This window comes from Cottoperca gobio, chromosome 24 (assembly GCF_900634415.1).
Source record: "Cottoperca gobio chromosome 24, fCotGob3.1, whole genome shotgun sequence".
In the NCBI taxonomy this organism is placed as follows: Eukaryota; Metazoa; Chordata; class Actinopteri; order Perciformes; family Bovichtidae; genus Cottoperca; species Cottoperca gobio.
Genome location: NC_041378.1, coordinates 19,355,793 through 19,372,685, shown reverse-complemented (window position 1 = coordinate 19,372,685; position 16,893 = coordinate 19,355,793). Strand labels below are relative to the sequence as shown.

The 16,893-nt window shown below is 39.9% G+C and overlaps 2 protein-coding genes across 3 annotated transcripts; both read left to right on the top strand.

Moving 5' to 3' along the window:
- Positions 1–236: 236 nt before the first annotated feature.
- zgc:112001 (ankyrin repeat domain-containing protein 9) lies at positions 237–1,894 on the top strand. 2 transcript variants are annotated; one of them, XM_029425722.1, is made up of 2 exons: positions 237–327; positions 432–1,894. In XM_029425722.1, exon 2 carries the CDS (start codon positions 520–522, stop codon positions 1,402–1,404), a length of 885 nt encoding a protein of 294 aa, XP_029281582.1. In that variant the 5' UTR covers positions 237–327; positions 432–519; the 3' UTR covers positions 1,405–1,894. The 2 variants fall into 2 exon arrangements, with proteins under 2 accessions (XP_029281582.1, XP_029281583.1); XM_029425723.1 differs by having other exon boundaries at positions 279–339.
- Positions 1,895–7,715: 5,821 nt separating this feature from the next.
- On the top strand, positions 7,716–13,192 carry olfcb1 (olfactory receptor C family, b1). The gene is made up of 7 exons (XM_029425902.1): positions 7,716–7,924; positions 8,806–9,097; positions 9,511–10,353; positions 10,515–10,730; positions 10,957–11,074; positions 11,360–12,334; positions 12,981–13,192. The coding sequence occupies exons 1-7, from the start codon at positions 7,716–7,718 to the stop codon at positions 13,190–13,192; spliced, it is 2,865 nt and encodes a 954-aa protein (XP_029281762.1).
- The last annotated feature ends 3,701 nt before the right edge of the window (positions 13,193–16,893 follow it).

The following is a 16,893-nucleotide window of genomic DNA, read 5'->3' as shown; positions in this document are numbered from 1 at the left end:
TTTAATCATCCTTGGGCAAAGAAAAGGCTGCGATAGTAAATTATTTCTTAAAACATGTTTTAGTGGACTGGTAACGGTTACTGCAGGTAAAAATAATAAAAATAATTTGTCATGTATTCAACGTAATCACAGTACTACTCTACAGTAGGATATATTCCATGACATTTGACTTTTATACACTCTGCTATTAACCCTTCAGGAAATATTTGAACACAGTTGTCAATAAAGTTTCCAAGACTCTTTTGACGTTACTACATTATGCGCATGCGTACTAACTCAGTACTGCAGAGAGGAATCCCGCAGCAGCTGTCAGGAGCGTACAGGAATGTGAGTGTCTTTGTAAGTTAAATGACAGCGCTGCAGCCTCGTTTTTACTCGCTGATGTGTAAGTAAACATAATGTGTGTGTATTCTGCTCTTGTCACTCTGCAGCTCTAGAAGAAATGGCTCCAGAGCGATGAAGGACGCTGTCTGCTGTCTGACCCGTTGAGGACGTAAGTTACTCGGGTCTCTTGTCGCCATGGCCTCTTTAACGGTCAGCTCGGCGGCTCAGAGCACAGAGAAGCATCGCAAGTCCTTCTCGCTGCTCTTCTACCGGGCTGTGCGGGACCTGAAGCCGGTCTGGATGCTGGAGGAAATACGGACGATGGAGACTTTTTACCAGGAGGAGGACGCCAGCCAGAGGAGTTATACCTCGTCTGAGGCGTTGCTTTACGCTATAGTTCACGACCACCAGGCGTACGCTCAGTACCTGCTCAGCCGGTACACCGACGAAGCGTTAGCAAAGCCCGGGGAGCGCTTCTGCTGCTGCCCGTCCTCCGCCCCACACCTGGCCATGGCTGTCCGCTACGACAGACGCTACATTCTCGGCCTCATCTTACAGGAGACCCACCGGATAACCAGGGTGACCTCCTACACGGACCGAGACGGGTGTTTTCACATGGAGGACGGCAGAACCCCTTTACATCTGGCCTGCGAGCTCCTGCGGCCCGAGGCGGTCATCATGCTGTTGGGGAACGGAGCGTCTCCGCAAGCCCAGGACCACAACGGCTTGACGCCGCTAGATGTCATTCTAGAACAAATCAGGGACTCCAAGGAGGCGAACGGCGGAGGAAGGAGGCAGTGTCTGGACAACCTGCTCATGTTCATGCCAATTGTTCACTTTAAAATGAAAGTGGCTCTAAACAGAGAGCCGGAGCGCTGGAGCGAGGTGCTGGGCGAGGAGACGTGCATGTACCTGGCAGGAAGGAGCCCGGCGCCGCTGCTCCTAACCGCCATGCAGACTATTCTGAGGCAGCTGAGCCCTGCGACCTTCCCGGACAGCCTGCACGAGCTGCCCATCCCCTCCTCCCTCAAACCACCGGGCCTGCCTGTGAGCCAGCGGGACAAGCAGAGGGATGTGTAGCATCAGTGTGACATGATGCATGATGAAAACTGTTCTATTTTTGCATGATGTGTGCACGTGTGTGTTTGAACAGCCTGCATGGCTATGACGCGCTAACACTTCATCATAGAGTTGCGCAGAGGAACACTTACAGTCTGGGGACAAATGAATGAATCTAAAGACGTGACTTTTATCACTCTGCTAGCCCACTGATTGAATTTAGTGGGAGCTGGAGTTTGATTGAACTGTTTTGCAGAGCAGCTAGTAGTGGGAACACTAGGGAACAAACAGCCATATTCTTAAACACTAGTTCAGGCTTTAATAATCCGTTTATTTGTCTAACCTCATTCTTAAGTGTTACCTACTAATACTACTGCTATTGAAGCCCTGTTGATTTTAATTTATTTGAGTTTTAACAGTAATGGGATCTCATAGATCATTGAGAACAGCTAGGTGATGTGAAACATCATTGGTGACTGATTTTTTTAATTAAAAGGAATCCAAGTGATGATCTTATTGTGTCTTTCTTGACTCTATGAAATATACAATCTCTGCACAATAAATGATCAATGAAGGAAGAACGCAACCCTGCACATACTGTACTGTTGAGTATGAAAGTTCATTCAATTATTTTCGTCTGCAACAGTTGTTAGTTAGTTTAGTCAGCTGTTCATTTCCAGAGGAATTAACTTGAAAGTATACTCAATTTAAAACTAAGTAAACGTTTTTAATCATGTATTTGTCATTACAAAGTATGCTTCCCTGTAGACAAGGGTCTGGGCTCTGGGGCAGTGACCTCCCCATTGCTCCTACTCTGTGTGCATTGTTTGGTAGTTGTCAGTAAATAGGGATTACTTGACTCGGTTAATCAGAAATGTATTTTGTCAATTGCACCATATAAAACAACAGGGATTTTAAAAGGGCCTTAAAATATGTGATGAGGCCAGAGTAATAATGTCAGATGTTGGCTCCTATAACTGCACTTTATAACGCACTGTATCAGAATCAGACATCCTTCATTAGTCCCACAACGGGGACATTTACCTTGTTACAGCAAATGAACATATGAAGTAAAGTGGCGAGTACACAATAATTAAATAGAATGAAATAGAATAAAAGTAATAGAAGTACAAAGTTGTTAATAAAAAGTTGTAAAAGTGAATATTGCACATGGCAGTGATAATTGCACACAGTGGTGGAATAGTGTGTTGTTGGTGTGGTGGTGTACCAGGGGCCGTGGTGATTGTACAGTCTGACCGCTGCAGGGGGAAAGGACCTACGGTATCTCTCCGTGAGACAGGTGAAGCAGCCTGTCGCTGAAGGAGCTGCACAGTGCGGACAAAGTGTCCTGGAGGGGGGCGACATGTTGTCCAATAGAGATGACAGCTGTCCCCCTCCACAGTGTCCAGTGGGCTCCCCAGGACAGAGCTGGCCTTCTTCACCAGTCTGTTCAGTCTCTTCCTGTCAGCAGCTGAGATGCTGCTGCCCCAGCAGACCACTCCACCACCACAGAGTCAAAGAAGGTCTTAAGGAGTGTCCCCTGGACTCTAAAGACCTCAGCAGATAACGCTGCTCTGTCCTTTCTTGAACAGAGCAGCAGAGTTATCTGACCAGTCCAGTTTATTGTTCAGATACAGGTACTTGTAAGATTTTACAATCTCAATGTCCGTTCCCAGGACGTTCACTGGTGTTGGGGGGGAATGATGGCGCATCCTGAAGTCCACCACCAGCTCCCTGGTCTTCCCTGCGTTGAGCAGGAGGTGGTTCTTCTGGCACCAGAGGGCAAAGTCCTGTGTCAGCTCTCTGTACTCCTTGTCATCCCCATCAGAGATGAGGCCGACAATAGCAGAGTCGTCAGAGAACTTCTGCAGGTGACACTTTGCTGTGTTGTGGGTGAAGTCTGCAGTGTAGAGGGTGAAGAGAAATGGTGCCAGAACCGTTTCCTGGGGGGCCCCCTTGCTGCAGACAATCGTGTCCGAGTGACACTCCCTGGTCCTCACGTACTGTGGACGGTTGGAGAGGTAGCCCAGAATCCAGCTGGTGAGGTGATGATCCACCCCGAGCGCTCCAGCTTGTCCCCCAGCAGCCTGGGTTGAATGGTGTTGAAGGCACTGGAGAAATCAAAGAAGATGATTCTCACAGTGCCCCCAGCCTTCTCCAGGTGAGAGAGGGATCTCTGCATCAGGTGGATGACACTGTGTGTGTGTGTGTGTGTGTGTGTGTGTGCGTGTGTGTGGGTGTGTAGGTGTGTGCGTGTGTGTGTGTGTAAAAGAGAAATTCACGATTATTGTGAGAGGGTAACATGTATGATAATGGAGCCGGGTTAAGAAGAGGTTTGTGTGCATGTCTGTGTGTACGATACGAACACATCAACTGGTGAAAACACCTAATGTTACCTATTAGATCAATACAACAGATCGCACAATACAGTTCAGTGAATAAAAAACAAACCAACACATGTTCTGTGCTTACTCAGTCGTGTAAAGTCAATGTATACTAAATAATATACTATGCCCAGTCCATGAAAGGTTACTTTGCTTGTTAGTTAAGCTGGCAAATCATTTGAGATGAAGAAAATGAGCCAGGCTGAAGGGTTGTGATGATGAGTCCAGTGTCTTTGAGCTACAGCTTGTTCAGCTGTGTGCAGGACGGAGGAGACCGGTCGCTCCGTTTGTTATCCTGCAGAATGGAGTTGTTCTTTGCCAACTACTTGTTGCTCCTATTGTGAAGAGTGGAGAGCTCTTCATGCGTTAAACTGGTGACTGGAGATTAGCAGTGCTGGCTAACTGGAAGTCAAACACATTGTTGGGTTGTGGTTTTGTTGACCCTAAGACGTCAGGGCTTACAATAACCAATCGCTACTGTACATTGAGTCCTCGGGCGGAGTTTAGGGGACTTCCGTTTGCAGGAATAGGAAATGAAGTATAAAGGATCCTGGGTAGTTGAGTCTCATGGCTCGATCACCCTGATGTGAGTTCCCAACACACATCTTAGAAATACAATCAATTGCTCTACACAAACCTACAACAAGTGAAGGACTTAGTATTACTATCGGTACAATTTACCGTTATTCCCTAAACGTCTCATATACAAGCTGCTGCTACTGGGAGCAATAGACTTATTGCCATGTCCACCATTGCAGCCTGTAACAACAACATAAGGATAATGTTTCAAAATAAAAGAATACATGTATTAATCAGAGCACTTACATTAAAACGAGCACTAGCAGGACGCTAAATATGTTTATTTATTTATGATTCAGTCAAAATCAGCCGGGGGTGGCAGGTAGAATCATCTGCTGCAGCATGTGGTGAGCTGCAGCTGGCAGGCAGCTGAGCTAGCAGCAGTTGTGTGTTCCTGTTTCCACAGTACAATATTCAAGTGTAACCACAGCTACAGTATTTTGTAAATGCCCAGGTACTTTCTGCTGTCACTATGATTTGGATTGTGATTGTTTGTGTGTTGCTTGTTGTCGTAAATTTCTTGCATCCATTCCATTTGTTCATTCTGAAGTTAAAAATAATTTTGTTTGTTTACCAAATATCAAATTGTGCAAGTAGGGGCCCGAAAAACAGAGTCTACTGCAATCTATCCATGTAATCAAGCTCTGGCTACAGGAGACCCATCAACTCAGAGGAGCTGAGTGTGTTTTACTGCAGGTTTGACACCCTTCACCAGCTCAGAGTCAGACGTCACACAACCAACTGCACCCCCCTCCCCTCCCAAATGACCCCCACCTGCACTCTCTGTGCGGAGGATGTGTGTGCCAGCTCTTCACGGACAGGCACGTACAACATGTTTGGCTTTAAATTGCCAGCAGAGGGAAACATTGTCCAGATATATCTGAAGGTCCTCGATGCTGATCATGATCCTCCTGAAATACAAAGCTGTTCACTGTAACAACAGTCTCAGTGCTAAACCTAACTCCACCACTCGATTGCTTTTTATTAATTATTGAATGTATTATTATGTGTAAGCTGATAACTTAAGTCACAGAAACTAGAATACAAACTGAAGTGAACAATAACACATTTTGCTCTCAATGTAATTTAGATGGATCACTTTTAAACTACTGTTTTCTATATAGATATATATAGATATTAACCTAATTAATATATCAAATCAACTCTTGTTTGTTGCTAAAAAACAAAACAATAGGAAGCATTACAATATGGATCACTGTTGTGTTTGAAGAATCGTTTTATTTAGCATAAACCAAGACTGTTAAACAAAAAGAAGTGCTCTTCTTTATTAGGGATTGTGCCATTTTACAAGATTCAGATTCAACAGTGAAATATACAAAATAGAATATAAAAAGTTGTAGCCCATGTGTGATACACAAACGTAGAACATAATACAAATATTAAAATGAGATGCTACGATCATACACATCCTTATAGAATATATACTGAGAGAGAGATATAAAGAATATTCATGGTTAATACATAATAATGTGGAGTGGAGTTGAGGAGTCTCACAGCCGGAGGAAAGAAGCAGTTTACACCTATTTGTATTTTATACTGGAAATATCACTGGCTGTTGGGTAAACAATCTACAAACCCCAAACTGTCTGTACAACAGTGATACAATGTCTGCCACTCTGCACGAGTCACTCTCATCTAACAAACATACCAGTTACATTGTGCTGACACAGTTGTCAGCTACATTATGAGTATACAGTATATATATATATATATATATATATATATATATATATATATATATATACACACAGTATATAAGTAATGGGGATTATTTGATGTATGTCTATCAGATACAGATATACTATAGTACCATGTGGTTGTTCCAAGGCATTTGATTGATTATACAATGAAATTGTGTAAAATGATGCCCCATAAAATATTGATCAATGCATTTGTAGCTGCTTGCAGAAGACAGTATTATTATACTGTAGAATGAGTTCAATCGTAAATTCTGAATATAATTTGGACATGGCTCGACTGGGTCCCTGGTTGGGATTTGGTTCCCAAGAACCGAGTTGACCTGTGACACCCTCTACCATGTGGGTCAGGTGAACTGGGATATTAAATTGTGTTAGCTCCAGCTCCCTGTGACCCGCTCAGGATTAACAGATATGGAAATATGCATTCTAATGTCGTCAAATACCAACATTTTGTCATGACTCTCGACACACAAGGCAACCTTTAGTGTCTGTTTGAAACACAACAGGATTTCAACTAATTCCAATACAAACCACAGCAACACAGCCACAGCAAAATAGTACGGAAGTCAGGTGATTTAGTATAAAGATCACATGGGAAGGAGGTCAGGGTTGATGGATGGCACAAACACAAGACTTTCACCCAGGAGACCGCTGTCTGTGTCCCGTGTGGAACCAAAAGTCAAAGGTGACTAATATATGTTGACTATACTTAACTTACATACCAAACATACTTATTATAACCCAAACCACAATGTGTTCCTAATTCTAACCAACCTTAACATAACCCAGTAGTTTTCTTTAAATTCACAGCATTAACCATAAAACTGCGACCACGGTGGAGCCTCATAGTTTGACATTTAGGATTACCGAATGCGTTAAAAGGTGACGGCAAGGGACCCTGACCAGGCGTATGTGACAAGGTGAAAATCTAGAACGGGTTGAAATTGCATGGGTGGATGGATGGAGACTTGAAACTAAGCATCAACTAACCTGTATAAAAGAGGAAATAACACAAAGTCCCAACACAACTTGTGTGTGTGACAAAAGAGTGTTATGTTAAGAGGGAAACGACAAAAAATCCTAAACGTTTAAAGTTTCACAGCAGTTGGAATGCTGTCTTGACCCTCCTACAGTAGGTGTGCTGCCACTTTGTCTTGTCGTACCTGATTTTTGCATGACCAATTCTGGTCTGACTCAACTACTATGAGCACTCTAGCTGCACCCTCAGACTTCCTGGCAAGAGAAGAGTGCACAGCCAAACAGATTAAAGAACAACACAGTTCATGCTGGGCTGTCTCAGCAAACAAAAAAGAAAACCACTTCAAAAAGCAAACAGTTATGAGAATGATATTGTTTTTATGAGAACAAGTGGCAAATAAATAACTTCGCTTCCACTTCAGGAACCACAGAAGCAGCACTCTTCATTATTCTACCCAACAATTGTATCAGGTAAAGATAGTATATGCTTCCTTGTGTCAGCACACAAGGGAGTGTCTGGAGGATAACACTTAAAGCAAGAAATATTATTTTCAGTTCCTCCTTAAAACAGGTTTCTTGCTCACACGATGTCTTGCCCCTCCCAAATTTAATTTGAGAGATAAGTGTTCCTGCACATCCCTGAAGTGCTTTTTTAAACATGCCATTCAAGATGTGGATGTGCCCTCTGCTGAACAGCTTCTTCTCGACCCTGACAATACTGAGCATCATCCCAGCTCTTGTGGATGGATGTGACTTTGCTCAGTCTATTTGCGGGGCACAGGTTTCTGGGGACATTGTGATAGGTATATTGTCGCCATGCCATCATAAAGTGACGGCTCTACATGAACGGATTAGACCTGACAGCTACCACTGCTCAGAGTGAGTATAAGAACAGATATATTTTCTACATTAGATGGTATTCACATATGTGTCAGGAAGTATATCTTTAATTTTAAATATGTGGCTTGTAGTGTTATTAGTTTGCGTAAGAATTGTATTTATTATGTCTCCTAGAGATAGACTGTGATTTGGGCCATTGTAGGTAAAAGAAAAAGGAAAAAAATATATATATTATTATTATTATTATTATTATTATTATTATTATTATTATTATTATTATTATTATTATTATTATAATATATAATATATCAAATATTCGGAGAAAAGGCAAAAATAATTTCTGATGACGTAAATCAAAGAAAAAACTAAACAACACATTTAGAAGAACATTAAATAAAAAGGTATTCTCTCATTCTCTCTTATAAATTGTGTGAGAAAAAAAAACAGAAATTCTTTGAGATTAAAGGCAGAGTGAAACGATGTGATTCTTTAGAAAAACCCACCATTTTCCCTTTTCTTTTTTTCTTTTGTTTCCTAAATTTGTGGATTTAATCTCTCAAATTTATGATTTATTAATTCCAGAGAAAGTTTTTTTTCTCATCAATTGGTGAGGTTTTCCTCAGAACTGTAATCCCAGAGAATATCCAAATTTAATCTCAATTTACAACTTTGATCTTTGAAATTTTGAGTTTGTTCTCGGAATATTACCCCAGTCCCCCAGCTTCATAATTTTCTTTTTTTTGTATACCTACAATGGCCCTAATAAGACATTTCAATAGAGTTAATGTTTTTAATTACTTTTTTTGGATACCTTTTTTAAGATTTACATTTATAAAAAAAATATGTTAACAGTTTGCTTTTTTTACCACAGTTCCTTGAACCCAGAGACTTAAATATTTTTCTTCACTGTCCATTTTCAGTTTTCATCTGGAGTCATTTATGAGATCCTTGGCTGCAATCCACGAAATAGAGGCGATAAATGCAGCTGGCTTCCTCCCAGGAGTGCGTCTTGGGTATTTGATGTGTGACACATGCTCTGATGCGAGCAAGGCGTTGCAGAATGTGGGGTACATGCTCACAGTCAACAGGACTCTGAATGTAGAGTGCGACTACAACGACTTCAGGCCCAGAGTCAAGATTATTTTAGGAGCTTTATACTCTGAGGTGTCCATAGCTGTGGCCAGACTCCTGAATGTATACATGATCCCTCTAGTAAGTCATAAAATTCTGTCTGATCAGCAACATTTCACTGCCCTGTATTTAGTGAATATATGTCGAATATATATTTGGCTTCTTATCGGGAGTTGGATGATCAATTTCAGTGACAGGCCGTGTATTTCAGACATAGGTCTCAGTGCTATCCTCCTGCAATGAACCAAGCAAGCATATTTCATTATAATTAAAAGTTTATAATATTTGTCATATTTGTAGTATTCTAGTATATCAAATATTGTAATATACTAACCCTGCTAATATTTAAAGGTGTAGTCCTTATTTTTGTTGTGCAAATTTTGGGATTTCAGGGGACTTTTGGGTGCTTAAATCTTGCATACAATTTATATTTAACTATATTTTTTTCTGTATTCAAAAATATTCTTAAAAAAACCTAATTGTATCTTATTCAGCTTAGCAGCACATCATCTGCACCAGACCTGAGTGATAAACTGCGCTACCCAGTTTTTATGCGCACTATTCCCAGTGATAAGCATCAGACCAAAGCAGTGGCCAAAATGATGCGTCACTATGAGTGGAACTGGGTCGGGGTTGTGTATGGGGATGATGAATACGGCAGTGCAGCTTTCCAGAGCTTTCTCGAGGATGCTGAGGAAAATGGTGTGTGCTTGGACTACCAGGAGGTGGTGCCTCATTACCTCGATCATTCCCAAAGCATGCAACGAATCAAACAAGTCGCCCTGCAGATCCAATCCTCCAGTGCCCAGGTGGTACTGCTAATCCTTAAGGCAGAGCTGGTGGAGCTCCTCTTTAAGGAAATGATCAAGACAAACACATCAAGGATCTGGATTTCCAGTGATGCCTGGTCCAGGAGCAGTTCTCTTGCCAAAATGGATGGCATCAACAAGGTTGGGGACATCTTGGGTTTTACATTTGTTACGAGCAAGAGTAAATCATTTGATGAATATCTCAAGAATCTAACAGCAACCCCAGGAGGATACAACAACTTCATTGAAGAATACAAGAGCCTGAGATTCAACTGCACACCAGAATGTTTCTCAAACAAACCTCCATCCTATTGTCCCTCTCCTGATCTCCTGAAAATTAAATCTGGCGATGCATGTAATTTCAAGGATCCTCAAGAGCAAAATGATGACTATCTTGTAAAGGCTCTGGATACAAGTGATGCCTTCCTTAATAAAGTAGCTGTGAGGGCCACAGCAAATGCTCTCAAAAAGCTACTTAAGTGCAATAGTTCTTCATGCTCGGGAGAAATCAACTTCCCACCATGGAAGGTAAGAATTTATATCATCTTCACATGAGAACAGATTTAAATTTAAAAGTGTAGCTTCTTTCTAATTTAGAAATTACAATGTAATAATAATACTTTTGGAAATTGTATGACTGATCTCTGCAAAAGAACAATTCAAATTTACTGTTTTTTCTACCCTTGCAGCTTCTTGAAGAACTGAAGAAAGTTCAGTTCAAATTCGACAACCACAACTTCTTCTTTGACAAAAATGGTGATTTCTTAGGTTTTTATGATCTGATAATGTGGGAAAAGGATGGACACCACAGAAGATTTCAAAGGATTGGGAAATACCACGTCCTTGTTGAACAAATAGAAATCGATAAGAAAGATTTCATTTGGTTTGCAACAGCCAATACCACGGTAAGACACCAGCATACTCATACAGCATTATAGCATTGATTGCTGCTCACATGACATTTTGTTAATGCTAAAACAATAGTTTGTATTTTACAGTAGTAGAAGATATGTTTCAGCTTTTTAGAAAGACCAGGTTTAGTGGAACAAAGGCTAGTTTCAAAGTTACAGGCCATCTCTCTACAGATTGATCAGTTACAGATACTCTTGTTCCCTTGTTTTGCTCTTTCAGAACCCTAAGTGTAGATGCTCAAAACGCTGCCCTCCTGGCTCTGTGAAGAAGATCTTGAACGTGTCCTGCTGTTACAACTGCACCCAATGTCTGGAGGGGTACTACTCAGATGGCTGGGGTATGTCTGATTAATATTGATACTGATTTTGTGTTAAATTTAACATCCAAATATAAACCCACTGGGGCCCTTACAGGTAGAGTTTTGGCTGTGCCCATATGTTATATTTGAGTAATGCTGTTCATATGCCTCTTTTCAAAGTAAATAACAGGTGGCTTTTAAAAGTATATTGTGTTTCTATTGCTGTGAACTTCAGATTTCAGATTTGTTGGCCTCCTGCAGAACTAAAAATAACAGAGTGGCCTTATTTCTGACTATTATGTACATCACCTTTATCTCTAACAGACCTTCATATCTGCAAATTGTGTCACAATGGAAGTTGGTCTCTCAAGGGTTGGGATGAGTGCAGGCCAAGGGAGGAGTCCTACTTGCGATGGAGCCATCCTCATCCCATCGTCATGATGGCAGCCGCAGCCTTTGGCACGTTGCTCTTGTTGGTTATCTTCATTATCTTTTTGGTGTACAGAGATTCCCCACCTATGAAAAGAGCTGAGGTGAGATTGTCCTGTGTGATGATGGCTGGTCTGTCAGTGAGCTTCGCAAGTGTGATATGCTTCATGGGCAAGCCCAGTGTACATCTGTGCCGGGCCCGCCAGGTAATGTATGCCATGGGCTTCACCCTGTGTGTGTCCTGCATCCTAGTCAAGGCCTATCGTACCTTCCTGGCTTTCCTTCCCTTTGGTCGGCTCACAAGCCGGCGACTACACAAACTTTACAAGCCACCTGTAATTGTCATCATCATAACTACTGTCCAGGGGATCATCTGTCTTCTATGGCTGATCTTGGATTCTCCTCATATTGATGACACACCTCCTTCCCCTCAAAGCATGACGAAAGTTATCCAGTGTAGTGAAGGTGAGACATACATAGGTTTTGGTATTATGTTGAGCTACATAGCTCTGCTAGCATTGGTTGGCTTCCTCTTGGCCATTAAAGGCAGGAAGGTTCCACAGGAGTTCAGTGAAACAGGCCACATAATCTTTAGCATGTTGATGTACTTGTTTGTATGGGTGTGTTTTATCCCAGTCTATATCACCAACAATGAAAAAGGCACTCCTGTTCAGGCTTCAGCAATTCTAGTATCCAGCTATGGCATCATCTTTTGTCACTTTTTACCCACGTGCTACCAAGCACTTTGGGGGTCAAATACAGATACATTGGAAAGGATTCTGAGGAGATGGCGAATCATCTCCAGTCCAAATCTTGATTTGGTGACAGAGATAGACATAGATACCCCTGGATTGAATAAACTCTCACAAAGTAGTGAGACGTTTTTCATATCAAATACAGCAACTAGATTGAGGAGCAATTCTTTCTATCTTGGGATAGGAAAAAAACTGACAAGGGGACGTAAGAGGAGTATATCCTGCTAAAACTGGTTCCAGGAAAGTTTGATATGCACTGCACTGATATTTCCCTTTTGAAAGTCAATCTTTTGTAAGATCTTTGTGCTGTAAATCTATATAAACTAAAAAAAGAAAGTTCTGATGTTGTATTCTTCAACATACAGACAACCAAGGATGACACATTTGTGTTGTATACCACTACAAGTTATATAAAGTAAAAAATATTTGACTCGTGAAGACAGCGCCGATGATTGTGGACTTCCGGAAGGAAGTCCACAATCCACCTGCCCCCATCAACCTGGGTGAATCTCCAGTCAACACTTTGGAGTCCTCCCACTTCCTGGGCAGAACATCAGAACATTATGTACTTCCTGTGGTAGCTGAAGAAGTTCAACCTACCAAAGACAATGGTGAACTTTTACACTGCCATCATCGAGTCCATCCTCCCCTCCTCCATCACCATCTGATATGCTGCTGCCACAGCGAAGGACGAAGGCAGACTACAGCGTATCATTCGGTCAGGTGACAAGGAGATTGGCTGAATTCTGCTGTCCCTCCAGGACCTGTAAGACACCAGGACTCTGTGAGGCAGGCAGGAAAGATGGTGGCCGACACAGCCAACCCTGGACAAAAACTCTTTGAAACACTCCCCTCTGGCAGGAGGCTGCGGTCTGTGAGAAACGCCAGAAAAAACTGTTTCTTCTCATCTGCAACTGGCCTCATCAACATGGCCCAGGATCCCACAGACATGGACTCTTTCCCCCTCCCATAGACACGACACATTACATTACCGACTTCACATCTGTCTATATGCGTTACATTAACCCACATCGTCAGGACTTTATTTCTGTACATTTTGTATTCCTTGGACATTTTTGCAAATTACTGCACAAACTACCACTTTATAAACGACACAGCTCTTTCATTTTACTGTTGATGTATTTTACATATTTCTACAGTATATTTTCATATTTTTATTCTAATTTTCTATTTCTATATTTAAGTTTGCAATACTTGCTTTTATTTAATTTTCTTATACTTTGTTTATGTTATGCACCAACACACCAAAGCAAATTCCTTGATTGTAAAAACTTACTTTGGAATAAACTAAGTACCTCATATGTGCAACATTTGTAAGACAGTCCATTTACCATTTACTGTAGTACATACTGTTAAATAGCTGAATAACTTGCTACTTAACAAGGCTTTCTTTTTGTCAAGACGATGTGAATTGAAAGTGAATGTAAAAGCTGTGCACTATTTGTTGATGGGCCATATCAAATGATAAAACATTATTCATGTTTAGACCAAAAGCAGCAGTTAAAACAACATGGGTTAGTAAGGGAGTATTGCTTCAGGTACTGTTGAGACAATGAAATATGATCCAGGAAGCCCAGTTGGAGTCATGGATTAAAGCATTTAAAGCAGGGGTCACCAACCTTTTTGAGACTGAGAGCTTGTTTCAAATAATCTTCTCAAATGTAAACTATGAATACTTTGCATTTAATAGGCTGTCTATCTATATTCACTGACTACTGTTAATGATACCTTACATTCCCTATTTATAATGTTCACCAAGTGAGTAAAAGACAGTAACATATATGTAGACATGCAAGTTTAATGATCTCTGTTAATCTCTGCAATTAATCCATTTCAACATTTAGTCAGAAACTCAAAAGGGGAGCTTTAAAGGAAAAAGTGCACAACAGAGGAAATCAGAACGTACCAAATTATATTATGATTGTTTGGGGAGCTCTGAGTGCATTAATATTTTTTTTGTGATGGAAAAATGACAGGTACAATAAATACTAGTTCTAGATGTTACCAAAGCTTTAAGGTAGCAAAGAAAGTCACCTTTTGGTTTTATTACGCACTATATTTGTTTGGCCTTCCCACCTTCCATGTTGTTTATATCCTATCTACACTCCTCAACGCAGTATACACTACAGAACAAAAAGATGCACCAAATGATACGCAGAGTTAACAGCTAGAATCATGCATATACATAGAACAACATAAAATATCTATTTTATGAGTAACTTGAAAATGATTTAAATAAATGTTCATTTAAGTCAATGTTAAGCCTCAAGAGCTGTATTAATAAAAACAAGTACTTCAACAATTGAAGGAGGAAAAGAGAGATATACTGTTTCTCCAAGAAACTCACTTGACATAAGGAGAAGATAAAAAGTAAAATAACATCTGCACAAGTGTTTTTGTCCTCATATAGCTCATTAAGAAGGGGAGTTGCTGTTTACAGGATAAGGAAGGAAGATTTATTTTGGCAGTAGGAAAAATGTATTCAACTGAAATATCTCTGATGAACGTTTACTATCCACCAGATGTAGGGCCTGAACTCATGACTCAAATACCAGAGTTAATAATGACTCAAGGGAAAGGAATAATTATCATTGTTGGAGGCTTTAACTTGGTTCTTAAGCCCATTGTAGACGCAACAGTTGATCACAAAAGAGGCTTTAACATGTGCAGCGATAAGACTGATAGATGTTTAGAGAACATTACATCTGACTACTAAACATCATACATATTACTCTGGCAGGCATTCCACTTGCAGTGGATTGGATTTCTTCTTTATGTTTAAAAAAGATATCTCATTTATCTACTTTAAGTTATATCAAAGTTTCAGTAGGATAATGTTATCCCCTGAAAGGATATAACAGAATATTTGCAAAAATCTAAAGGGTGTACTCACTTTTGAGATATACTGTATGTATATATGTATATATGTATATATGTATATATATATATATATATATATATATATATATATATATATATATATATACGTATATATATATGTGTATATATGTATATATATATATATATATATATATATATATATATATATATATATATATATATAATTGGCTGCACTTACCCACAGTAGTGAATATGTGAAAGGACATATGGGTTAAAATCAATCAATAAACAGTAAGTGATATTTAGATCAGGTCTTTGGATGTAGTCTGTTTGTGTGCTCACATTAACATATGCATGGTAAAGGAAAGCCCGCTGTCATCAGCCGAGAGGTCAACTTCAGAGTTTACTTCAAGAGACAAAGCTGGAAGGCCAACAGCTGACACATAGCTACTTGATTGTTACACAACTACTACTGATCCACCTCAAAGGTATTAAAGCCGTTAGTCCTGCCAACACAGCCACACTGCTCAACAACAATGGATCTGAAGACATCAGAAAACACGTAGTTTAATCTCTCATTGTAGCTCTCATCTGCTTCATATTTTCCTATATCTAAGTCTGATCTTTTCAAAACCAGTGATGTAGCATTGTCAGCATTCATAAAAATGATCAAATACTTCCTGGTAACAGCAAAGATAGGAAGCCAACATCCTGCTCCGTGCTGTTGCAACTCTCTGTGAACAGTTGAAGTCACAATGCAGCTATTGTAGCAGTGTTTTCTGTTTCTGCTGACACACCCAAGAACTAGTATGATATAGAGATTTAATCGGTGTTAAAATGCAGAAAATAGAGAGTTATCTTTAATCTACTTAGATTGAGTTAGATCTCAATCAGATCACTTTTTCTTTTGTGCATGAATCAAAAAATGTAAGATCCATGTGTCAGTGACAATACCTGGATTATGTGTTTGGTTATATTGAAATAAATAGGTAAATAGGTGCACAGCTACGTAGTGAGCTAAACACTTCAAATAAGGTTGAAGACAGTGGATTGCATGTGAGGTTTTTACATCTTTACAACCTAAACACTTGTGAAACTGTGAAGACGGTATTGGACAAGAAAATTATACTGATTACAAATCAGAAAAGAACATATCAGAGATACCATAAACAAGAGTTTCATACAGCACAATAACACTGCATATATGAGCGAGGTAAACTTAAGTAATTAAGTATAGCAAAACCATATTATATTACATCATATTATATAATATTATATCATATTATATTATATCATATTGGTGTGTTGGGAAGGTTCAAGTCTCCATCATTAAGAACTAATTATATTTTATAAGATGATCATATTTTAAAAGCTGAATGTAGGTCAAATCTTAGGTAAAAGTAACTAGTAACTGTAGCTGCTAAATATACAGTGGAGTTAGTCAAGTCAAATCAAGTCAATTTTATTTATATAGCCCAAAAAAATCACAAATGTGCCTCGAGGGGCTTTACAATCTGTACATCTTACAACACCTTCAAAGACTTCAGGAAGGGCGACACAGGAGGGATCCCTTTCCCTTGACGGACGGAGATGCAATAGATATTGTGTGTATGGAATAGACCAACATAATAACATTACAGAATAAACACTCAGAAGTATAGAAAGATTGTAAACATATATCAGGAATGGATCGAGCAACTTCAGAGGTCACCAAAACAGATAAAAACCGAGTACACAAACGTACCAGAGCAAAACTCAAACACGCCAATAAGAGAGAATATCATGAGTATCTAGAGTATATTAATATTATAC

What these genes read in the sequence shown, in the direction of transcription:
- zgc:112001 (XM_029425722.1), top strand. Translation starts at nt 520, where the DNA reads ATGGCCTCTTTAACGGTCAGCTCGGCGGCTCAGAGCACAGAGAAGCAT.
- olfcb1 (XM_029425902.1), top strand. Translation starts at nt 7,716, where the DNA reads ATGTGGATGTGCCCTCTGCTGAACAGCTTCTTCTCGACCCTGACAATA. An exon ending in TCAACTTCCCACCATGGAAG is followed by an intron (nt 10,354 to 10,514) that starts GTAAGAATTTAT and finishes CTACCCTTGCAG; the next exon opens with CTTCTTGAAGAACTGAAGAA. An exon ending in TTGCAACAGCCAATACCACG is followed by an intron (nt 10,731 to 10,956) that starts GTAAGACACCAG and finishes TTGCTCTTTCAG; the next exon opens with AACCCTAAGTGTAGATGCTC.